At 47.7% G+C, this 26069-nt stretch overlaps 1 protein-coding gene across 1 annotated transcript in view; it reads left to right on the top strand.

Annotated features, from left to right (window-relative positions):
- Positions 1-26069, top strand: part of ADAM12 (ADAM metallopeptidase domain 12) — a 330028-nt gene that overhangs the window by 31423 nt on the left and 272536 nt on the right. Inside the window, exon 2 of the mRNA XM_081267967.1 lies at positions 14245-14342. Coding sequence (XP_081124093.1) covers positions 14245-14342 — 98 coding nt within the window. The remainder of the gene's footprint in view (positions 1-14244; positions 14343-26069) is intronic.

The raw sequence follows: 26069 nt of genomic DNA, 5'->3' as shown, positions 1-26069 counted from the left end.
CATTTCCATGCACGATGCCCAACAACTTGGCTACCGCATCCTCTCTGTCACATGGTGTGGTCAGTCCACGGTGCTGTGATAGGCTCAGAGGAGAGGATCCACGGTCCCTCTCTCAAAGAGCCAGCTTCCCTGTGGCCAAGTGGCACCAGCTCTACCAGGAAGGGACTCCAGTGCTCAGAGGGCCAGGCAGGACAGAGTTGCTCCTGAGAAGGGCATAGACAGGGGTCTGTTGTATTTTAAGAATGCAGAGTGACTTCCAGAGTGGCCAAGAACCATCCTGTCTGTGAAAATGGGGACCCTATTTATTTGGGGGAGGGCAGGAGAGGACAGAGCTGGCAGGATCCAGTTATGACCAGGCACATCTGAGGAGGGTGAGACTGCAGCAGGAAAACTGAAACTGAAGGCAAGCCCATGGCAGAGCAAGGGGTCAGAAGCCACATTCCCTGCCACCAGGTGGAGGAGGGGAACCTCCGGGCTACTGTTCGCAGCACCATCTACCACTGCCCAGTTCCCCTTGAAGTCTGACCTTTGCCTTCCTCCAAGTCCTGCTTGGTCTAGCCTCAACCATGGTGGAGGATGCACCTGGAGGGCTGGGATGGGGGTGTTCCAGCCTGACAGAGGTAGGACATGAGGGCGGGGCTGCGGGGACCAGCCAACTGTAGGGACCACAGCCACTCCAGATCAGAGGTGATGGGGGCAAGTGAGCGGACACCCTGGATGTATGCTTGCTGCCCGAGGGTGGGCTCTGGCAAGGGAGACGCACCTGGCCTCCTGAGTTTTGCTGCTCACAACTGCCTGCCCTGTGTAGAACAGGCTGGGGAACCCTCCAGTGGCGTCTCTGTGCACCTGTGTGCTGTGGCAGGGGCTCTGCAAACTGAGAAGTGCCTGGGCAGCGTCAGCACACGGTTGCCATCAACAACGCAGGCCACCCACTCACAGTGACCTCAGAGTCCTCCAGCAGGGGCCTTGGCCTGTGTGCAGGAACTTCTGGGCACAGCCATGACCACATGACCACAGCAGGGCAAAGGGAGCCCCCTGGCGGTGAGGCACCCAGGGGCTCTCTCTTCCTCTAGTTCTCCTTCCTTCCCTCAAGGGCGGCCTTCTAGAACATACCTCCACACGGCTGGGCTTGGTGGGTCCTGCTGCGTGTAGGGGTGTTCTTAGATGGGAGTTTCCCTCCATGTGGGTCTGATTTACACCAATATCGTCAAGTTGAAAAATATCGATTGCATGATTTCCACAGAAATCAGCAGACAGTTTCTTGCTCCCCACCCCGCCCTTCTGGTGAAGAGTGATTTCCAGGATCTGCTGGAGGAGTTAGTGGAATAGCGTCTGTGCCAGCACATGGACCCTGCTCTCTCTTAGTCCTTTCAACGTTCCCACTTTCTCCCTGGGAAGAGGGCGGGTATCAAAATATTCACACGAACATCGCCGGTCATCTAGCGGCGCAGGGCCTGCCCCTGGTGGGCTGGAGCTGCCTGCGCACTGTCTCAGTTGGAGGAAAAATGAGAAAGAAGTGTACAGTTGTGGCTGGTTGATACTGAAGACAAAGTACCTGTGCTACAGTGTTTTCAGTTTTCATCTAGAAACGCGTCTGACAGGGGAAGGACTTCGGAGACTTTCTGCTGGCCCACGAGTGCCTGCACACCAAGCAGCCATGGTGGGGACTCTTCCTACTCTGAAGTAGCAGAGATAAACATGGTGTCATCTGCACTGTTAGACGGCTGTTTGGTTTTCCGGATGGAAGAGGTACTCAGAGCTGCGGCCGCTGCGAGGGACCTCTAAAGTTGGTCAACGCCAGTTGCCGCTCCTGACGCCTCCACTGTACAGCTGGATCTTTAAAGGGGAGCTTCCTCTCTGTACAGGGAATTATGCAAATATTTGGCTTCCAGTGGGTCTGTGTGGACTCTTGTCCCTTGTTTTATAACAATTGCATTACTCAAGCAGGCATCTCTGGCAGCAGCCCCTCAGAAATTTAGCTTTCTTTAACATGTTTTAAAAGCAAATAATTTTGGTATTGTGGTCTGCTGCAGACATCATTTGTAGTTTAGCCAGGATATTATTTGAGAACTGCAAAGCTCTCTAGGTATTACATCCGTATATAAACCATGTGTTAGAAAGATATAAATTCAGTTTTGAAATATTTGTTAGACTGCTTTTGGCTTTCAGTGCGTGCCAGACATGTGCTTTGGTGATGGATGGCGTCATGTGAGCCTTGAATGAAACACTTTTGTGTGTGACTTGTCTTCCAGCTGTTGGGCTGGAGAAGCTGGGAGACTAAGCGGATCCGGTTGCAGGGAGGTGTGTTCATCACTATGCGCGAATCCCTTTTCCTCCCCCTTCAAATATTACCAGTTTATTGGGTTCCAAATTCTGTGTTATAGAAATTGTCGTGTCCTCCGAATTGACAGAGAATAATCAAGCGTAAGGTATCCCTGTGCTAACTATAAGATGGGAAACTAGAACATTTTTCTGAGGAATTATTGAGACTTTTCTTTGGCTTCCTGAGCCCATGAACTCTTCCAGGCAGCCGGAGTCTAGGGTTGCCCAAGAAAACAGAGGACTCCCAGTTTAATCTGAACTTGGGATAAACAATGGATATCACATGGGATAGATTTATACCAAAGAATTATTCAGTGTTAATCTGAAATTCAGACTTCACTGGCAGTGCTGTGTTCTTATTTTCTAAATCAGGTGACATCCGCTGGATCCCAGCTTGTGCACCACAGCCTGAACAGTACCTGTCACACAAAATCCCTCATGATGGCCTAGGCGAGTTTGGAGGGCCCTGGGGTGTGCAGGCAGAGGAAGCCTCCGTGGGCCTCTTGTGGAACCAGGAACCAGGGGCAGCCTCAGACAGGGCCACCTCCACTGTGCTTCTGGTTGGTTGCTCTTGGGTACTTCCCTTCTCTCCGTGCACATCCATTTTCTCATGTTCCCCCTCTGGTCATGTTTCCGCCTTGGGTAGGCAGTGAGTGGACAGGATGGGTGACTGGGGGGATGTCCTTAGGTGACCCCCCTATCCAGCAGCCTTCTCTCCCTCCCTGCCCCCCATGCATGTGAACAGTACCAGCTCAAAGTCAGGTGCGACCCAAGCTTTTGTGCAGCCTTCAGGACAACCTTGGCTGCATGGAGCCAGCAGGTTGCCCTCCACCCCATCTACCCACTAGACACTTTGTTCCCTGAAGCTGATTCTGTCCACCCAGCAGCCAGCAGGCAAGAAGCTGGCAGGCAAGGGAGGCCCAGACCAGGTGTCTGTCTGTTCTGCAAGATGCGGACTCTACCTGCGCACTGTCTGCACCAGTGTTGAGACAGCCCTTCTGCAAGCCGTCCCCGTCCACTCCCCACCCCTCCAGGAGCCAAGCTGTGTGCCACTGCGTGCATCAGAAGGGCCCCACCTGTGGTGAAAGGCAGAGGCTGAAGCTGTTCTGGGCTGTCCGGGAATCTGGAAGAGCTTTTACTGCCTGTGGATAATAGTTGAACCCATCTCTGAACAGCAGAGGGGGAACCACCGGGTGGGTGGGAGGCTCAGGTGAGGGCTCAGGGTGATCCAGCAAGTGTTTTTGTTTCGGAGCTAGCCTGTTGGACATCCTTGTCACATAGAGTTTCACATAAAATCAGAAAAAATAGCCCAATTAAAAAAAGTCAATAAGTGCTGGGGAGTTGGCTCAGGAGCAAACCAATTGCCCAGCACCAAAGAAAAGAAAATAGTAAATAGATATGAGCAGGTAATCCCCAAATTAAGAAATAAGAAAGGACTGTTATGATAAAATATGAAATAGTTCCACTTAAGAGATCAATAACTGCTCATTCATACAAACAGGGGGGTTTCCCTTATAATGTTCAAATGTGGGCTCTCTCTACGTCACAGTTGGCTACTAAGCTGTCAGCCTACCTGTGTCCAGCCACGCCTCAGATCCCACAGACGAGAATGGAGCCTCCCGCCACCCCTGCAGCATTCAAGGGAGGCCATGGAGAACCGTAACTCCTCCTGTGGACTTAACTGGGCTGCACTGCGCCATCAGAGGCCGAGGGAAGAGAAAAACGGAGCCGGTCCCCAGCACTGCCAACACCCCACTCACAGCCCATGACACTTGGCTGACACATCAGTGCTAATTTTACAGAGAGTTGAAAACCCATTTAGAACAATTAACGCATCCATTAGTGTGCAGTTTAACCCAGGCAGTGACTTTCAGCCCGCAAATCCTCTTGATCCCACAGGATGGCCGAATCCCCTGATTGTGAGAGTAGTTTACAACAAAGCTGGGTATCCTTGGGAGGAGTTGTTAAAAGTTCCTAAATGGAACCATTATTTTTCCTCTTTTTGGCTTTCCCCATGTAAGATGAAGCAGGATTCGAAGCGTACTGTTTAGTCACAAAACCTGAGGGTGTGAGAATCTCTAATAAAACTCTTACAACTGCTGAGAAATCAATCTGTATGCCTGATGAATGTCTGCCAAATGGAACAGGATTAAAACTTCTCTAAACTCAGGACTCTAACTGTATACCATAATAGTTGGGGCTATCCTATTTGGTTATATAAATGAGGATTTCCCATTTGGGTTTCCCAAATTCAATGACCAAAGTCAACAACTAGAAAACTAAAGATTAAAGTCACATCAGCATCTACCTCCAGAGAGTCTCGCTGCCTGGTTGCTGGGACAGGCACGTCCTGTTCTCTCTGCGTCCAGTCCCACCTTACTCTCCACCTCATCCAGGTCCCCACCCATCCCAGCCGAGCCACAGCATCCCTACTGAGAGTTCATCAGATGGAAAACAGGGACTGGAAGGTGCTTGTAGCTGGAGCACAGGAGGACCCACCCTGCTCTGTCTCTTGGAATTCTAGGTTGACTTCCCCAGAAGACCATGTCCAGAAAACTATTACCCGAGTTAGAGGTCTAAGTGCATTTTTCTCATAAAGAAAATGAAAGGTTCCAAATGATGGCATGAGAATCACTACATCATGAGTTAATGAGCATTTTAACAGGAGGCCGAGGCAGGAAGATCTTGACTTCAAGGCCAGTTTGAGTGACAAAACAATAATAATAATAAAAAAATTGCAAGCTAGCCTTCAGGAACTCACTGAATATGAGTTTAAAATTCAAATAATCCGCCCATGTTCTCGACTTCTGGCCTGCTTGCTGAGTTTGGCTCTCCCCTGGCCAGTGAGGCAGGTGACCACTCTTGGGCACAGAAGGAGCTCTCTGGCCACCATGATGCAGTTTCTGTTATGGTCGCTCAGTTTCCTGTTCTGATCCTAATTTGGTTTCTCAAGGAAGCTTTCCTGCTGGGTAGATAATGAGCAAAATGTTTTAGATGAGGGCTCTGGTTGACATGGCAATTCGTTCTCATTAGAAATAAGTCAGTTGGAATTCGGGATTGTAAATAAGGCTCACATGGATGCGGTTCTGCAGGATAACCTGCGAGAGACCAGACATTGCTGGCTGAGCTGAAAATCCCCCGTCAGAACTTCAAAGATGAGGAGTGAGTCCTGGGCTTCTGTCCATATCATCACGAAATTTGTTGGACAGTGTTTCAGTGGACAAGTACCTGTCTGTACCTGGGTCACGGGGTCCAGGCTCCTGCCCCTTGATATTGCCCATCTTGATTGGAAGGTGGTGGAGACAGACAGGGATAAACAAGAAAACCTCAGATGGTGAGAAGAGGTGTGGAGGAACAGAATAGGGTGATGGGCGGGTGGCAGCTTGGGCCAGAGAGGGCTACAGGGCAGGGGAGCTCACTGGAAGGTTTGAGCATGGAGTCTTCTGGTCAGAGGGAAGAGCAAATACGAAGGACCGAAGGTTGGTGATAGCTGGGCACATCGAGGGGTCAGGAGGTGGTCAGTATGAGCACAGCAGAGTGAGCACTGTCAGGAGCTAAGTTTCCAGAACTTGCAGGACTCGGGGAGAAGTCTGAGTTTTATTCCCAGTGTCTCCTGGCCGGGGCGAGCAGTAGCATGACTAGGAACTCAGGTCTAGAACTTGAATGTGTGGGTTGGCCTCTCGCCTGGCCATGCCTGTGTGCCCCTAGGCAAGGAGCTTGACTGCTTTGGTCCTCAGTTTTGCCATCTATCCGAGGAGGGCAAGTATGATAGCAATTATTGTCAGGCTTAGACGAGCTGAGCTTATAAAGGATCAGAATGGGGCCTGCTGCTTGGCCATTGCTTCCTTAGCGTTCACCGTTGTAATTGATGAGTATTGGTTCTGCAATCTGCTCAGCACTGAATTTCTGAGCCATGGGCAGTTCCCTCCATTCTTCTCCAAGCTTCATGTGCTCCTTGTGAGCAGAGAATGTTTCCAGTATGAGTCAGAGTTACCCTGCTCACATCCTTAGGAGGGCTTCATGGCACTCAAAATCCCAACCCTGCCTTGGGAGGCCTGCAGCCACCTGGGCCTGTGTCTCCTGTGCTTCTGCACCAGCCTCTCTGCACCCAGCCTCTCGCTGGCCCCATGTTGGTCACATGGGCCTCCTTTCTGCTTCTGGAATTCTCTGTGCTTCCTGCGCCTGCTCTCCTGGTTGAGGACCCTGCCACAGACCTTATTCCCTTCACACTGTCCCCTCCTCCAAGATTGCACATGGGAGAAGTGGCAGGTGTTGAGATTCTCTAAGAGGGTTCACTTAAGAAGTGGAAGAGTTTTTAGAAAACAAAAGAGCAAAATAAAGCACTGGTCACCCGATTCAAGTGTTTTGGACTTGAAACAGTGAAACGAAGACTGTGTCAGAGAAGTCACCCAGCCAGGTGGCTTACAAAGGATACTGACCTGTGGCGGCACTGATGAGATGTGGGGTGGACAGCATTGGGGCTGGAGGATGGAGAGGAGAAGCTTTGATCTTGGAACATGTTGATTGGAGGCGGTGATGGTGAGCAGACCCTGAAATTAACAGTCCAGTAGAGACCAGAGTTCAGACCGTGCCAGGGGTGAGGGCCAGATGGAAAAATACTGATTCACAGTACATCAGCTCAAGGATTAATGAGTTCCCTGGGGAACTATGAGGACAGAGGGGAAGAGGGCCGGGAGCTGTGGCTGGGGATGTTCAAGTGGAGAAGGTAAAATCTGGCCAGAGAATCAAAGAAAACCAGAATGGCGGAGTGTTGCTGAAGCAGGCGTGGGCTTTGGAAAATATGGTCAAAGATGTCCTACCACCCAGCAAGGATGTCAGCGCTCTTAGGTGGAGCCAGGGCTTAGAGGCAGAGTGACATCTTTCTTGTTGTTACTGAGTTTCGTTTAATGCACTAAGTATGGATATAAGCTAGAATGGGATAAACTAGGTCTCATTCTTGTTCTTTTGCTGTTCTCATTCCCAAATTGTTCATAGAGCACAAATTTTAGCAGTTCAGTTTTTCTCTTTACATCGTTTCCTGCAAGGTAAGCCTTGAAGAATTCTGATATCCCCGGCTCCACACCCCCAAAGTGTTACAAATGAACAAACTGTCCCTCCAAAGGACAAAGCCATAGTGCCTTTGGAAATGCAAAGGGTTCAGGTTTTGCCATCAATTCTGATATGTATCATCAGCAACTTTGAGAAAAACTCGAACAACTCTATATTTTAGTCTCACAGTTTGAAAAATAGGATTTGCATTTGCTTCCACCGACAGCAAAGGGGGAGTCAATTGTGTGTTAATGTAAGCGAATGTTGTAAATGGTCTCACTCCCACACAGGGAGACACCACAGGCAGGGAAAGTGATGTTTATGTGTGCTAGAGACGACTTTTGCTTGGGCTATGAATCCATTTGAAACATTTATGGGAAGCTATAACTAGCTTTCTTTGAATTTCCAAATGACATATAAAACATCTTTTCAAAATTGTCATTGTTCTACGGTACTTGATTGCTTTTTATTTCCAAATGGGCTCTGTCCTTGCCATGCCCATGGCTATGTGGCTGAAATGCTGGTTTGTAGTCATGAGTCCAGAGGAATGATTTTTTAAAATTTATTTTTTCCATAATAAAAGTAATAAGTGCTGATTATAGAAAAATCAGAAAAACACAAACATGGAGAAGGAAAACAATGAATTCACGGCCCCAACGCTCAAAGAAAACCAACAATAGCATTTTGGTTTGTTTGTTGGTTGGTTTTTCAGACTGGGGTCTTAAAAAAACAAAGCATAAAGCTGAACTAAATGATAGGTACACATTTGCATCTATGGTCTAACTTGGTCCTCTTGCCCGGCACTCTGTGGTGGTCCATAGAATCTCTTAAGTATCAAAGCATTCAGAAATGCAAGTCACCTGCCCCAGGGCACATACCATTCAGTGTGCGCTGGGTGCAGGACGTAGCCTTTGACTCAGAAGTTTACGGCCATTTCTCCTCCCCCGAGCTATATCATGATGGTGCCCTGTGCAGAAGCTTCAGCCTTAGCTCTGGGAGATTCTGGGCTCTATTTCAACACAGTTTTACCAATATAGTTCTATGACAATCACTTGGTGTCACCTCCCCAAGCCAAGTGGCAGTTCTCCTGTTCACTTCTCTACCGCCCCAGAGCCCTGGATCTTGTCTCTCTCAGCTTGTGGCTTCTCTGTTCTCTAGTGGGCACTGGAGTGCGGGGAAGGGTCTTCCAGTGCTTACACCTCTGTCCTTCCACCCACTGGGAAACCTGTCGTGGAGCCTCTGAGCCTGGCGGCGGCCACTGAACCCAGCAATGTGGAGGTGGGGTGAGGAGCTCATGGCGTGCGTGAGGACACTCAGAGCCCAGTGACCACCTGCCATCTCTAAGCCTGTTGCCACCAAACTGCTCCTGAGTGACGTGGTTGTTCGATTTGGAAAATTAATGGACTATATTTTTAGAACAGTTTTTGATTTACAGAGACACTGAGCTATCTAGATACCGCATATCCCATTTCCCTTCTCTCCACACTTCACATTTGTTACAGCTAATGAACAAATGTGGCCTCCTATCTCACGGCCAGGGTCACAATCCATTCGTGTTTCCTTGATTTTACCTAATGTGCTTTTTCTGCTCCTCCGTCCCATCCAGGGTCCCACACTGTATTTAGCTGTCACGTCTCCTTTGGCTCCTCTCAGCTGTGACAGCATCTCAGACTGTCCAGGTTTTTGATGACAATGACAGTTTTGAAGAGGACTGGAGGGAGGTGTTGTGGGGTGCATCCCTTGGGCGGCTTATCTCATGGTTAGACTGGGTTACAGGTCCTATGGAGGAAGATCAGAGGCTTAAAGTATCGTTCTCACCACGCACGTCAATAGCATATGCCCTCCATGAGCTTCGTCATGGTTGATGGCCTTGACCGCCTGGCTGAAGCTGGGCTGGCCAGGTTTCTCCAGGGTGCAATTACTCTTTTCAGGTTAACTTTTGCCTTTGATTCTTTTGGGGAATTCCTGAGCTGTGCTATTTCCAAATTGCTTCACTAATTTCCACTTAGGGGATGTGTAGGTAAGAAGGGAGAATGTCACTACAGGTTGAAACAGATGATGTGACTTGGAACCAGGCACATTTTTGCCTCTATGGGAGCATCGCCACTGGGTCACCCTGAAACCGGAGTGGTTCCGTCAGTTCTATGTGGTTTTGTTTAGGTAAATGAGTTTCTGAGGCCTGGACCCCGGCTTCTTTTGCAGCTCATAATGGCTGCTTCAAAACTTTTTTCCATTAGATTAAAAAAAAAAATTCATCTCGGTCCACTTTTGGCATCTTTGATGAATTCTCTCTCTAAGGTTTATGTTGGTGCTGGGAATGATTTCCCCTGACAGCACAACAATATTCTCATCAGGAGTTTGTCTTCTTGATGGCCCATGGGGTTGCATCTAAACCCAGGAATTCCTGTTTTTCCCAACAATAGTCCCATACACAATGCCTCCAAGTGCAGGAGCTTGGCTGGATTCTGATACCCTGGGCTGATTTCATGTACTCTGCCTTTGGAAGGCCCTTTGTGCGCTGGCTTTATGTGGGTGTGTTTAACTCAACGAGAATCATAAGGGTAGAGAGAATGGAATCCTGAAGTTTTCAACCTCCCATCAAACATTGGTGGAAGGCAAGAGTGAAGGAGTCGGGACCAGGGCCGGGTCTCACGGCTCCAAGATGTTCCTGGTTCACCATGTATATCTTAGAACCGCTCTGCCAGTCTCCATCTCTGGTGAACTGAAGCCCTTAGGTGGGCATCGGGGTGCTGTGGACTTGTCCCCCCTCCCTGCCAGGCTTCCCTTCATGATCTAGCTGGAGCAGAGTGGCTGGAGCTGGGAACCCATTGGGCATCCAGGTTCTGAGTGACTCTTTGAGGGGCTTCCTTTGGGTGGGGGAGTCTTTGTCAGATTTTCCATAAACATCAGAGCCATCACCAAAAGCTGCTGCCCTGAGCAACTATGACTGTAACTATCTCTCAATCAGCCTGAAGTCTTGACTCAGACAAGCTCAGATGAAGTGTTGAGCAAAGCACCCAGTGGGACAGTGGAGCTGGTGGTCACAGAAGATACTTGTATTTAAAATCCAAATATCTCCTATGCTCTTCCCCCTGCAAGGCTAGTACAGACTGACCACCTTATCAACCAGAGAGCAGTCCTGGGTAACCCGGCAGCAAGAGCGGCAGGTTCCTCCCCAGAATAAGCTGTCCTCATTTCTTATTTAGATAACCGTGAGTTTCATTGGTGCCTAAATACATATGATAAAAAACAAAATGTATACAAACTGAGTATTTTATAAGGTCGTATTTTTGAATGTGCACGTCATTCAAGACCTGCTTTTATGGTTTGTCAACAAGATCACTCCATAAACTACTTTCTGATATCTCACAGCTGTGCAGAATTTATTCTGTCTATCCATGCAGCACAAATAAAAATTTTATTTGCATCATCTAAAAGAAATACCAGTGTATAAATACATAAGCAAAACGCTTAAGATACAGTCTCTGACTACAGACACTGCTGGGGGGATGTTGCACAACCAATTAAAAAGCTGAGAGATGGCTTCATTATCCATGTTCATAGATAATAAGTACTGTGCTCAGCAAATAGCGCAGTTTCTCAATTTCTTAAAAGGGTTGCACAATGTCCCACAAGGGCTGGCCCAGTCTGCCTTCAGATTCTCCTAGGAATACTTAGAAATAAAGCCTCTTTGAGGAACACATTTGAGCCCAGAGGGGCTTCTTTGGGATTCAGAGGCTGGAATATGTAGGTGAACAGGGAAATACTCAGTGGTTGCAGTATTTTGCCTTGAAGGAATGGGTCCTGAGGATTCAGAATGTTCTTTACTTAGGGTTTGTGCAGCCTCAGCCTGACCAAATCAAGCTCCACCGAGTTTCCCTAGTGTCCCCAAAGTCAAGCTGTGGGGTTGCTGCCTCCATTTCCTTCACAGCAAGGGTGCAGACCAGGGGCTTGCCCGGGCGCCCTGGGTTCGTGCTCCATGTCCTTCCTCCTGCGGCAGCTTTCCAGGGGAGTTCTGGAGGATGCAAAGACCTTTCCTCTAAGAATGAGTCCTGGGGTGACATCTGTCACCCTTCAGTGTAGTGGCTGGGATGTCCTTGGAAACCTGCTGTCCTACCCTGGCTGCATTTAGATCTCTTCCTCCACTCAATTTGACAAATCCTTGGACACTGGATTAGCAGTTAACTAACAACTTACTCCTGCTGCAAGCCCGGAACTGCCAGGAGTAGCTTGTCACTCAGCTGGTTTCTTTGTGAGATGCTATGGCCACTCTGGGTGCAGGGTGTGCTTCTCAGTGTTTGATGGGAGTCCCGATGGATCTGCACCTCTCACTCTGTGGTTGCTGCTATTTCAAAGCAGCTTTAACCCAGTTTGAATTCCATGGAGCTTTCTGATGAGTGCAGCTAGTTGTACTTTGCACTCTGTGGTGTGACTCTTCAGCAGCTGCACAACCCATCCGAACCACTCTCACACGTGAATCCCATGGGGTCCTAAGCAAGAGACCAGGTGCTGGCAAAGCCTTGAGATCAATGCCCTTGGGCCTGATCTGTACTCTGTGTGCCATCTCCAGGGCTCGCCACACACACTCTGCCTCGTTGCAGGAGAAGGCAAAACTCCACCTCCTTCAGCTGACGGCCCTTCCCATGGCTCCAGGGGGCCGGGTGGTTCTCCTCAGGTCTTAGTTCACGTGCTCCCCATCCTCAACCAAAAGCAACGGTCTTCCTGGTTTCTCCTCCAAGAGGACCACTCTCCACCACCCTCCATCTTTTTATCTTAAGATGATGTAGATTTGCTGGAGAGTCTCAAGTATGGAGCCTCTCGCTCCATCCTGCCCTTCCATAACCCTGGCTGCTCTGAAATGTCTTGCAGGTTGAGTGTCCTTTTTCTGGTCCCCTGGGACAAGAAGCATTTGGGTTTTGGATTTTTTAGAAGTTTTGTGGATGTGGGGATATTTGCATCTGCATAATGAAGTATCTTGGGGATAGGAATGAAGCCTAAACACAGAATTAATACATACTTCATATACACTTTATGTTGGTGGCCTAGTATAAACACCTTACAAACATTTTTAGTGCACCTACATTTTGACCATGAGCTGTCACATGAGGTCAGGTGTGGAATCTTCCACCTGTGTCATTTCAGGCTCAAAAAGTATCATATTTTGGATCATTTTGGATTTCATATTTTTGGTATAGGGATGCTCCATTTGTGCTTATTTAGTTGTCTCTGACCCGATACAAGGATGTCAGTCACGGGGACAGCTTGTCTGTGTTCCTTTCTTGGATGCACAGGCCTGAGAAAGCTGAGTATCCAGGGGTGAAGGGATGGCTAGGAGATGAGGGTCACCGTGGGTTAAGCAGACAGAAGAGGCTGGCCGGGTAGCGGGGGTGGGGGCTTTGAGGCTCCAGCTCAGGCTTGGGAGGAGGTGCCTTGATTCCAGGTCTCCTGAGAGGAAGGGCTTCTGATGTCTTCCACCCAGAGGGCCCACTCCTCCTCCTCCAGGCAGCACTCCACGATGTCTACAGGTGTCACCTGCTGGAGCCAGCCCCATCTGGTGGCACTTTAGATCCTCATCTCTTGCACACAGTTATCCCTGAGGATCCACTGTCCCAGTCCTGAACACCGTTCACCACCCTCCGTATCCATCCGAGACCCATGGTCCTCTCTCCTCAGCCTCCCCATGTAGCTGAGTGACCAGCTCATTCCTCTGCCTCCGCTGTGTGCCTGACTTTCAGTTCATCCCTGTTCCCTCTGCCCTCAAAGACTAGGCGTTTAGAAATGCCTTCTGACTGACCAGCTTAAGAATTTTCTGGAAAGGCTGCATCAGACAGTAAATACTGTGGTGGCGATCCTTTTGTAACCTGATTGTAGCTGCAGACTTCCACTTCGAGAATGATAACATGGTGTGGATTTAAAAGTATTGGGGGAATTGTAAAATGTCTAGGATTAAAATTTCAATACCATTTGTGCCCAATAAATGTGAACTCTTTAGTAACTTAAAACTGTGCTATTATGACTCAGGTCTGAAAATTATGAGTCCTGGATGAAGAAATGGGAATACCATGTGAGGGGCTCTGGTCCCATCCTTTACCTTGGGGGCCATACCGCGGCTGCACTGCATAGCAGGAGCATGACCTCATAGGGGAGCAGGCCGAGAAGTGACGGTACTTGTTAGGAAAGTGATATACTCTCCAGAAGAGAAAAATGTTATACTTTCCATTAGGATTGTTTATGGAAACGGGGTTGAATTGAACCTGTGTCAGTCTATTAACTGATGTGACAGGACCCCAAGAAAAAGAGCACCTAAGAGTTTATCGAAAGACTTGATTTTTTTTAAAACATAAACCAGTCTAGTCAGTCTGAACTGGCAAATTAATTTTGTCTATAGAGTCACTTAGTGAAGCTTATAAAATTAGACTTCGTAAGTACGGAAAGGAGCTTTGGCATGGTGTTTAACAGATTCACTGGGACTTAAGTAAATGGATTTCGCCTTAATACAGCTAAAGCCTGAGACTTTTAATAGAGAGCTGCTCTTAGGTAAGACGTTAATTCATCATCTGAAGAAGTCACTGCTCGCGCGGTTTTGTTGTTTGTTGAAGGACTGACCTAAACTGGACCTCGATAACAGCCCAGCACGTGTTGTAGGTCTGGAAGGACAACATGAAATTTGTTTTTTTAAAGGTATGGTATTTTCTTGGTTAGATGGACAGAGAATTCATCAGTTCTAACACCTACCATGATTTAATGGATTAGGGTGTCTCCCTGGACTTACTCAACTTCCAGATATTTCCACTGTGTCTTTTACGAAATAAGTCTGTGATGCCAGCCTGCTCCTGGGAGAATAAAACATGGGCTGCTTTTCTTTTGATTCAGGGGTGAGCCTGTGGGACCAGGAAGGAGCCTATGAAGTCGCCAGTGCCTTTCTTCTGAACGGAGACCTTGGGATCCCAGTCAAGAGTGACGGTGTGAAGGTCAGCTGCTTTTGCTTTGGTTTTTCCCAATTTTTGAGACTGCGGAAGTTTTCAGATCACATTAACTGCACTGACGTTCTTTGATTCAAGTTTGCCTTTCCCTGTTTCAATCCTCACTATATAGAATGAAAGCTTGAGTCTCCAAAAAGATAAAATGGAACCCAATTTTGATGTGACAGTTCCAATGAGTGACCCAACATCTACTGAAATTTATTTTTCAAGCAAACATCAAGGATTACATTACTAGATATTACAACTTCCATGTTTAGTTTACTTGACAAGTGTTTTAAGATTCATGTCTATTTAATCAGCTTCTCACTTTTTCAATTGATTATTGGTACAAATGTTTTCATGCAACTTACAAGATGTGTAATGAGTTTTAATGGAGTCTACATTTTCTTTTATTTTGACATGTTTGATTTGCACCTTCTATGATACAAAAGAATAATATGAAATAATTGGAATATTAGTGATTAAATTCAGTATTTCAGTGAGCATTATCTGCCAAATTGGCATGACTTTCTTACATTTCAGAACTTGTAGGAACAGTTGGAAAGTGATAAAATCTATAGAAATATGAGCTTTTTGGAGAGATCAGACAGATGGCTTTATCCTCGTGTTATTGGAACTATTTTTAGATCATTTTTCATGATAGAAAACAGATTTTTTTAAAAGAGCAGTCAGGAGTGTGAAAATCCTAGGTAGCTTTCTGGAGTGGTTGCAGGCCCAGCACTCTCTTGAGTTAAGATAGGATGATTTAAATCATTCATTCACTTTCTAGAGAGCTTGTATTAGAAAGGATCTTAATAAAAGTGGGTGGTTTGACTAAAGGATCTCAATGCCAAATCTGCACTTTCTTTAAACATTTCTGTTTCATGGAGATTGTTGCAAACTGAATATGCAAAGGACAAGTCCATCATGGTAGTATTGGTTTCCTGGGAGAAAAGCTCAAGATAGTGAAGATAGTAACATCTTACTGTTAGCAAAATTAGAAACAATGTGATAGATAGAAAAGATGAGTATCCCGTTTGATAGAGAACATATGTCTACTTGAAATATTTGTAGGTACTAATAATAGGAAAATAAAGAACGGTCTAATGTTTCTTGGGTGGCAGAAGCTGTCACAGAGACTTTCCCTGGGTAGAGTTGCTAGATTTTGTGAATAAAAGCACAGAATGCTGGATAAATTTGGATTTCAGATAAACAATGAATTTTTTAGCATAAGTCTATTCTCTGTAACATTTGGGACATACTTATGTTGAAATTTTTCTGGGCATTGTCCATCTGAAATGCGGATTGCACTGGGTGTCCTGTCTTTTATCTGGCAACCCTATCTCAGGGGCATCAGGACTAGGTTGCCACTGGCATGGACCAGTTCTGCTTTGCTCTGGTTTCTGACCCGCCCACCCGGCAGCAGGAGCAGGGTTGGTACATCCTCTGCCAGCCATGCTTCCTTCCTAGCTGATGAACACAGGTCAGGAGCACCATCTTGTAGAAAAGTAGGAAAGCCATTATTGTTGGGTAGATGCCCCAGCTCCTCTGGGCTTCTCCTCCAGAATTAGAACCATGCAGGTCGTAAAAGAAATGCACTGGAACAGTTCCAGGGTGCTGGCATTATTTAAGAGAAGGGGGACCTAGAAGAGTCAGGAATAACTTTTTGTTGTGATACCACCGGGCTCAGCTCAACAGGCAGTTTGTGACATCTGTGCTGGCTCTGTAATCACTGTGTGTACTCACACTTGGTGGACAACTGCCCAAACCCTGCATGAGTCGGGGTGCGTGTAAGTGGCCTGTTAGCATGTGCGTGTGTGTTTGCCAGGATTCTCCGTGGAGAGGATGCCTGTGAGTGGGGGATTAAGGATCTGGCTAGTGGTGTATGTGTATGCATCTGTCCTTATTGTCAAACAGTCAAGATTTCAGTTTTCAACTGTATCAACGCCGAGTATCTTTATAGAGACAAAGTGTACTCATATTGATGAGTATTTTTGCGGCACAACTGCCTAACTATGGTAAACAGACTTTGGATCTGTGTGAGTGGCTGGTGTGCAAGGAGCTGGGGGAGCTGAGCACGTCGCCAACATGAACGTCATGCCCACAGGCAGACAGGCCTGGGAAGAAGCAGGAACAGCCCGGGGCTGTGCCCTACAGGGCTCTACAGTGACCTTGCCTGGACAAAACACACTTGTCCTGAGAAGGTGACAAACCGTAGCCCTCTTTCTCTGGCAGTTAAATATTTGCATCATGATTTGATGGGACTTACCAAACCTTGACGTTAATTTTTTTGTAATTATTCTTCCCTGGAGGGGACACATGGAGAATTCATAACAGTAAGAGGAGTTTCTGTTCATTTTCTCTCTCTCTCTCTCTCTCTCTGTCTCTCTCTCTGTAGTACTGGGGAGGGAACCCAGGAATGCCCTATCACCAAGCTCCATCCCCAGCCCTTTATATATATATTTTTTTTAAATTTTGAGACGGGGACTTACTGAGTTGCAGAGACTGGCTTCAAACTTGTGATCATCCTGCCCCAGCCTCCGGCTAGACACGTCTAACTCTTAGCATCTCTTCTGTCCTCATGGCCATCCAGCATTCAGGGCAGAGAGCAGGTGCCTCATGGGAAGGCCACTAGAGCTTGGGCACTAGAGAAGGAGATTCAGATTCCAGCTTGGGCTCCCTCCAGATAAATGGCCAGAACAGTTTCCTACAAGGATCTAACTCATCACCATCTGCTTCCCCTTCAGAGGGGAACTTTGCATGAAGCAAACTCGAGTCTTGGCGTAAAGGGACTTAACTTCATGGTCTAACTCTTGCCCCACGTGCCCACCAACCCAGGTTCTGGTCTGCATCCCTTTCCACGGTTTCCATCATCCTAGGAGCCATCCTTATAGTCTGTGAACTTTGACCATTTGTCCAAAGGGGCTTTGTCCCGACTCTGACTGTACACAAAGACTCACACGTGGGTCCCTAAATGGAAATAAGGAGGGTGGTCATCAGTCAGACTGGGGATATATTTAGGAGGAAGGGTCAATTAGATTTGCCAGTATGGTAGCGACATTGAAGACAAACCCTGGGTTTTGGCCCTGGCTACCTGGGAGGGAGGGACTGCTGTCATAGATATCCTCAGAGGGAAAGAACCCTTAGTTTCATTTGGTTCTCACTACCCTGTTAATTTGCCATGCACACTGGCTCTCAATCTAGCTGCACATTAGAATCACCTGGAAATGTTGATAAATATCAGTGTTCATTGTCCGTTCTGTGAGAGTTCATTTAATCAGTTTTGGAGGGCTGGGGATGTGGCTCAAGCGGTAGCGCACTCGCCTGGCATGCGTGCGACCCGGGTTCGATCCTCAGCACCACATACCAACAAGGATGTTGTGTCCGCCGAGAACTAAAAAATAAATATTAAAAATTCTCTCTCTCTCTCTCTCTCTCTCTCTCTCTCTCTCTCTCTCTCTCTCTCTCCCCCTCCCCTCTCTCACTCTCTCTTTAAAAAAAAAAATCAGTTTTGGACAGGACCCAGGTATCTTCCCTTAAAAAAAATGCCCCAGGTGGTTTTTTTTTTAGTTATACATGGGCACAATATCTTTATTTTGTTTATTTATTTTTATGTGGTGCTGAGGATTGAACCCAGGGTCTCACACGTGCGAGACGGGCACTCTACCACTGAGCCCCAACCCCAGCACCCCAGGTGGTTTTAATGAGCACACCAGGTCCAGAAGCACTTGGGGAGGTGAGCCTGCCTCTGGCCCTGGAGGGCTGGCCCCTTAACCCAGGGATTTAGACAAAGGTGCTATTGGGCCTCCCGCCTCTGCGCTGTCCCTGCCACGGCCCCCTCTCAAGTCTGTGAAACACGTCTGGGTGGGATATCAGTGTGTCCCTTCCAGACTAGGTCTCAAGCCGTCACTGCCACTGAGAACTGAGTTGAAAGAGAGGAGGGAAGGGAAGGGGAGCGACGTGGCCTGTGCCCACAGGAAGGCCCCCACCTCCTGTCTGCACCGGCTGTGGCCTGTAGCCTGGTGATAAGCTTATCTGCCTTCCCTCTTCCAAGGGTCATTGTCAGAACAAGAAGAAACAAAGGCTTCAAAATCACGCTGGGAGTGGAACCTTACCACCCGAATGTGAAGTGATAGTGGAAGTTTAAAGTGTCTTTAGGGACCATCCTCCAATCTTGAAAAGCCTCAAGCCTAGAACCAGGAAGACGTGTCAAAGCGTGATGGCTGGTGGGACCACCCCAGTGGAGACCCCGTTCTGTCTCATTTCCTGAGTCTGTCCTGGAGTCACACAGCTGGAGGCAGCAACTGACTCTGGCCTGGCTCGGCTAACGGGCCCGTGCACTCCATGCTCCGTGCTGCCCACACCATTCCTCCTAGGTGGAGGTGGGGATCGTCTAGAACACTGCTGTGGCAGGTCCTGCTCCTGCTTTCGAAACCTTCAGAAGCCACCATAATGTCTGCCCTCACAGCCAGTTCTTTAGCATGAGGACACGGTGCTTCGCAGGCCTGGCTGTCCTGGGTCTCAAGCACCTCCCAGCTCTCTGCCATGCCACGTGTGAATGGCACCATACTGCCCAGACACACCATGTCCCTGTGTTCTTCTGACCCCCAGGTCTGACTCACTCCTGAAGTCCCAGCTTACACAGCACTTGGTCTTGGGAACTCCGTCCTGCCTCCTGACCTGGTGGCCCGGCCGTCCTTCCTGTACCTGCTTTAGCAAGTCAGACACATCTCTGTGATGTACAGTCCTACTACGTGCACATTCACCTCTCGCACATTCAGCCTGTAGACGTGTGGAAATAGATGCCTCAGAGAGACCATGTAAATGGTATAAGTGAGCACAACCTCTGGGGTCTCCCCGGAGCTCGGGACCAGAGTGTGTGCCGGGGAGAGCAGCCTCTACGGCGTCTCCGGGTCCTCCTGCCTGCGCGAGATGAGCTGCTCACTCCTCAGGGCAACGCTGGCTCTTCCCGTTGGGTATCATGATAGACACAGCCTCAAAAAGAGGCTGGACTCAGCTCGACCCAGCACACAGGCTCCCCTGCTCAGGAGAAAAGCAATGGCTGTGTTGGACTTGGAGAAAAGGTGCCAACGGCAGGTATTTTGAAGATCAGTTTCCTTTGATGGAGCCTTAGCCCCCCAGGCTGCTTGGGACTCAGCACTCTGGCAGGATCCTCCAGCTCAACACTGTCCTTATTGGCTTCTATTTCTGCTCCCCCGCCAGGAGGTGTTCTCCCCAGGGCAGTGGCCCGGAGCTCTGTGCCCTCATTTCTCCCTCCCTCCCCCTTTTGTTGTCTTGGTGCTGAGGATGGATCCCTGGCCCCATTCGTGCATGTAGGCAAGCCTCCCCCACTGAGCCACACCCCAGCCCTCCCTCTCTCTGGATCCACCCTGCCACCCTGGAGGTGGACACCGTTGCCACAGCTGCAGATGAGGACCCTGAAGTGGGGAGGGGACGCTGTGTGAGCACCCTGCTTGCCAGACCCCACAGTCTCCTGTTCTTCCCATGTGGCTCTGCTGCCTCCCAAACCCTTCGCTCTCTTTCCCTGTGCCTGGTGCCAGGACTAGCATGTAGCTCTTGACTCCAGACGACCAGGTCAGGGGTCAGAGGACAGACTGTGAGCTCTCCTCTGGGCGCTCCCTGCCCGTCTCCCCCCAGCTGGGAGGTCTGGCTTTCCTCAAGACCTGACTGCTCCAGCCCAGCTCCCTGCCAGGGTCTGCCCTGTTCCCTCTTCCTTTCTGTCCAACCCACAGAGAGGGGGAAGCAGGCCAAGGAATTGTGCTGGTCACAGTGGGGTCCACGGCAGGAGGCTCTCCATGTCTTCCTGTGGGGGCCGGGGCTGTTTCCATTTTTAAAAAGTGTTCTTTATTGAATCAGCTCCATCTTTTTCTACTCCTGCATAAACCTCTAATATCGTAACAGAACTGTGTCTTTTTTTAAAATGCCTGAACATATTTGGACAACATTAGGTGATATAGTAGCCTGCATTGTTTGGAGATTACAGTTTTATTTATTTATTTTTTTTTAATCATCCTTGGGAAACGCTTTGCATGTTTGACTGACGTGTAGGGAATGGTTTCTTGATGGCAGGAGAAAAGAACCAGTGTGAAGCCTGTTTTCTGTATTTCCCTTGTTCAAGGACACATGGATGCTGCTCTGTCCCAGAGCCTGAGTCAAGTTCCCATGACCCGGGGGTGGGCGAGCCCTAGTCTCACGCTTGAGAAGCTCACAGATTGTAGTGCACTTCCATGAGCACCGAGAGATACGTGATCTTAAAACGTGAGCCACTTATTTTAGAACAGATTCAGATTTTCTGAAAAGCTACAGAGAATGTGCAGAACATTGCCATGTAACCCCCCCCCCATTTCCCATGCCATTCACATTTACATTTGCACAACATTTGTAACAGATTTTTTACACGCGGGCGCACACACAAGGATATATAGATTATATTTGATTTTAGAATATAAATTTTCCTTTTCAGCCTGACATCTTTTAGTAGGAGAGAGAGATTTAGGGAATTGAGGTCATCTCAAAGAAAATAGAACTTCTAGAAAGGATTTTGATTCCAAAATTTGACTTTCAACTAAAGAGCTCATCTTCCCCAAAGAGATTTAACATGTGTCACTGTGTGTTTCATAGCTTCATGTCACATGAAGGCCAATGAAGCCACGAAGTTGCAGTGTAATCAGCCGGCCCTGTTCCCCCGCAGCTGCTCAGTGACCTCGTGATGATGATGATGTTTTTGTTCAACCAAAATTTCAAGATATTTTTTAAAGTCCCCCAGTTCTTTCCTTTAGAGATAAGACAATATTTTCAGACCTCTCACGAGAGCAGCCAAGTGTGCAACATGGTGTTAAAGAGAGCAGCTGTGTACAGGGCCATCAGCAGACGTGACTTAGGCCAGGGCAGGGGTGTGTGGGGAGGTGTGTGGTTGGCTGTGCTCCTGGTGCTGCTGCGTCTTGTGCTGCACGCATCAGGCATGTGTCCTGGTGGTGGAACAAGTGTCTTACAACTATTTGTCACAGTTGCCTGCCTGAAGAGAAATTACCTTATTTAAAATTAAAATTTAATTTCTCCCTAACAAGAGAAGTGAACACTAAGGAATAAGGCTTCCTTGACTCCCGTTGAGTGTTGGAGGGACACATTGACTGTGATACCGAGAAGTCCCACCCGCTTCCTGAGTGCCAAGTTTTACCCCTTTGGGGGACAATATCCAGTCCACTGAGATGCACGGTGCAGACTCCCTATAAATGGGTAAAAGACTACCTCTTTGGGAACCCCCCCACTGGAGATCTGGGGCAAATAGTATAAAAGTTGATTCCACCTCTCACCCCACCCAGAGACTCCTCTTGCTAGACTGATAGAAATAAGCTTTTATGTAAGAGCAGTTTTTATAAAGGAGAAATTTTAAATTTTCAAAAAAAAATTTGCAAAGATAGTGCAGAGTTCCCGTGGATAGTTCCCTTGTATTAACATCTGACATGATGACTATGTTCGTTATAATTCATGAACTATATTGAGGCATTGCTATTACCTAAAACCCAGGCTTATCCGATTTCCGAAGCTCTCTCCTGGCGTCTTTCTTCTGTCCTAGGAGTCCTTCGAGTACTCTGCACTCCACTGAGTCTCACATCCCCTTAGGTTCCTCTTGCTTGTGACCGTTTCTAGGCTTTCCTTGTTTTGGGTGACTGATGGTTTTCAGGAGGTGTTCATTAAATGCTAGTCAGTGCACAGCCCCCACTTAAGGAGGGGAAAGTGATGCTTCCCTCCTGGAGGAGCAAGTAGCTGCATAAGTGACTCTGAATTCTTGGGCATGTGATATTTGTCAACTCTTCCTATTTATTTATGTATTTAATAATTGATTCATATCAGTAAGGTGCTGTGGGTATTGATTTTTATACTTAGGTTGCAATCCAATCCTCTTTTTAAAATGTATTTTGATCAAACTTCTCCTGCTTTGGTGGTTGGGAGTTCTTTTAATAGACTCCCCTGTACCTTTGACATCCACTCATTAGCTGGTGTGTGACCGTGTATATGTCATTTTCTTCCTGAAATATACCAGGTTCATATATTTCCTGTTTGTGTCCTAAAATTATCCATTTCTCCAAGGGGTTCCGATTCACTGGAGAATGGTATTAGAAACCAAGATGTAGCCTTAGACATGTTCACTGTCAGAACATAGGACATGTGTGTGCACACATGTGCGTGTGCATTTGTGTACACTCAGTAGATTTTAAAGAAACCAATTTCAAATGCTGGGTCATGGCTGAGGCACACTATATCCTTTCACATAATTAATCATAGAAATGGCATAAAAGAAAATATACCAGAAATCTGGCTTCTTGAGCCTATACCTATGGAGGTCAAAATAAGAAGGGCTCTTTTCAGTAATCAATTCTTAAGAAACTTAATCATGAAGTTCTCTCCTCTTAAAAATCAGCTCCCGACTCTGCTGCATCTGACCTAACTCTGGCATTTGTATTCCCTGAGCTGATCTGTGCCTCAAGGCTGCCTTTCTGCTAATGACTTGAAATTAATTTGACCTTTTCTTAAAGTGGCACACAGAAAGATTGTATTCAGCTGGCATAACCTCTTTCTCATGCAATCTTTACTCAGCAGAGGCACTCAGGGTCTTCTTTTTGTGTGAACCTACTAATTTTCTGAGCATATAATTTAAAGAACTGGTCATGAACCCAAACAGACTTGGTGAGAGCCCATAGCTAACAGGACCAGGGTGGATTCTGTCTCTGTTGGCATTCCTTATCCCCAGGACCAGGGTGGATTCTGTCTCTGTTGGCATTCCTTATCCCCAGGGAAGCCATTGGCACAGCTCAGCTCCTTGTCCTTCCCAAACAGATATCTCACAGGGGACACCTTTGAATATGTGTGGTTGGAATGACCCAGATTTGGAAGTATTGTTCACGCAGTATTTCTCATGATGGATCAGCAAGGTTATATCTTCCTATGTAAGTGACATATTTTATATCTGTTTCCCAAACTTCAGTCACCCAATGGCATGGTCTTAACCTAAGTATAGAAGCAGATTCTAAAACATAATAGTTTTCTTAAACACATAAAATGAACATAAATGATTAAAATAAAGTGAGCTCTATTTCTCTTAGGTTGTATTTGTCTACTTGGCAATAGATGTTTATTGAATATCTCATCAGGGTGCCCACATACCACCAAGCAAACAGAGCCCTGAGTGAATCAGGGACTGTCAGGGTGTTTTATCCCAAGTCGAGTGGCATAGGACCAGCTCTGTTGCTGAGGGGGGTGTCCTATCTAGGACTAGGGTGCCATGCAATGGAATTTTACCCAAGAGTCTTAATAACTTTTGAGAGGAATAATTACTAATTGGAGATTATCTCAACTCTATTGAGTTCATTCTGTATGTTCATTTAATCAACAAATTTTTATTGAGAATCTAGCATGTGCCGAGCCTCTGCTAGGTGCTGGAGGAAGTTTGTGCTTTTGAAAGGTGCATAAAAATAGGCAATTGCGCCTCAGAAGGCCTTTGCACTTGCTCAAACAGAGCCCTTGGAATTCTCAGCTCCTCCTGGGAGGATGCCAACACAGGAGGAGGTAAGGCCCCCCCTCCCCGCCCCGGGGGCGGGTGAGGATTCTGTCCTGGCTCCTTGGAAACACAGCCCCTTCTTTTACAGTTCCAAACCAGACCACGGGGGCGTCCACTCTGTGGTCCCAGCTGCTCAGATGGGAGGGATGTGTTTGCATCACCAGGAGTGATTGCTGTTTGAGCGTTCTTTGACACAGGCAAATTTCTGAGTGAGAACGCACCAGGTGTGGGCCCTGCGGCAACAGGAGCCCAGCCTGCCCTTGTCCCTGTGTATGGGGAGTGCCATGCGGGGAGCACCATGCTGGGATTGCTGCTGTTGTGCCATTTTCATAGTCTGGGGCTGCTTTGGAAGTCAAGAATCTAGTTCTGGAGCCCCCCTTGCCTCGTGGACTTAAGGAAAACAGGAGCTGTCCCCCACCCCCATGGTGCTGGCGTGGAACCCAGGGCGTCGGGCATGCTAGGCCAGGGCTGTACCTCTGAGCCACTCGTCCAGCCTGAGGAGGGAGCTTTTCAAGGTCCTTCTCCAGGACGGTCTTGGAGACCTGGAGCTGGCTCTTCACCCTGCTGTTTCATTGGCAGGTGCTGAGCCTCATCTGGGGCAGGCTGGAAGTTTCTGGGAACGCAGCCATTGTGGGAAATGCCTGCAGTGGACACACAGACTGCTCATTCTCTGCGTTCCCAGGGCAAAACGCATGCTCTCTTTCATAGCACATCTGTCCAGTGCCCCGACATCGATAGGAGGAGTGTCAGCTGGGAAGGAGGAGAGGTATTCTAAGTCACACATGGAACATCAAGTGCACCTGTGCTGGTTATGACAGAACGTGGAGACGCGTCTTCACTCCCAGAAGGCCTGAGGAGGAAGGAGCTGGCCAGTAGGAAAATGAGCTGCAGAAATTTTAAAGATCTTTTCTTATAAAATAAATGACAAAAAGCTGTGGCAACTTATAGGCTTTAGATGAGTAACTATGCCCAGAGACAACACTGTGCATTGTTCAGTGAAATCTTACCAGCAACAATTGCCCATATTTTTTAAATCCCAAGAATTTCAGCATGCACAGCAGTAGCCTATCATGCTCATTAAGCTTGGAGACAAGTCTTTGCAAGAAATTCCTATGGCCACAACAGCAAATTAATTTTACTCCTTTATTTGAAGCAACTAAGATGGGAGCAGCCACTCTTAATCTTTCCTTGTTCTGTATTTTTGGCTCCCATGGGAAGGACATGGGTTCATTTACAAGTCTTAGCTCCTGTGTAGACTGAAGCAGCCCACTGGGACCCTACTCTCCTCCTCACATAGAAAGGATCTCAGCAGGCTGCGCTCTAAGTGACCAGTTGTAGTTCTCTGTTTATTTTTACAAATGACTGAAGTTCCTATTACATGAGATACCTTTAAGATTTTGATATGGGGCAAGGAGTTTTCAGATTAAGCAGGGCCTTTGATGTCACACAGAGGAGTCAAGTGACATTTGGGGACTGTAGTCTTAGAGGAGGTCTTTAAAAATAAATTTTATTTATTATGCCAATGTTATTATGAACCCTGGGCCCTTAGATAAAGTGTTTTTCTTTGAAAACGTCCCGGTCTTGCCTCTTGATTGATTCAAGCCTGTCCCAGTTGAAGGGTGGACAGTACTCCCATAATCTGTCCCCAGTGAGAATCAGGACTCTTTGTGTGCCCCATCAAGCAGAGAGAGGTCACCCTGAAGCTCACTCTGCTCCACTCCTGTGTTGAAACTCCCTTTAGACCCCCTCCCTTGGGACCTGCCCAGGCCCTTGGCTGCCGTCTGCTGACCTCACCTGTGACATCTGGTCTCCTCTCAGTTTTGCAACCAAAGGGACTCCTTTCTCCACATCTTGAGACTGCTGTCCCCATCTTTCTCCCCAGCTTGGTTCCCTCCCACACACAGCCACACTCACAGCCTAAGGCTGCTCCAGGGCCTCCTCTGTGCCCTTACCACCCACGCCCGCTTCTCACCTCCTTCCTGACTGGGCTCTTCTCCCGCTGTTTGTCCAGAGGATCCCTGAAAAGCCTCCCAGGAATTCCCACTCCTCCTCTGGTGCCTGAGTCCCTCCACCACCCCATCCTTTTCAGGGGGTCAGGTTTTATTAGTGTATTATGGCTATACATAATATTGGGGTTCGTTTGCCATCATCATACA

This window comes from Spermophilus citellus (assembly GCF_964194105.1).
Source record: "Spermophilus citellus genome assembly, chromosome: 15".
NCBI classification, from domain to species: Eukaryota; Metazoa; Chordata; class Mammalia; order Rodentia; family Sciuridae; genus Spermophilus; species Spermophilus citellus.
Note: the sequence above shows the minus strand (reverse complement) of the source record. Positions and strands in the feature narration are given on the sequence as shown.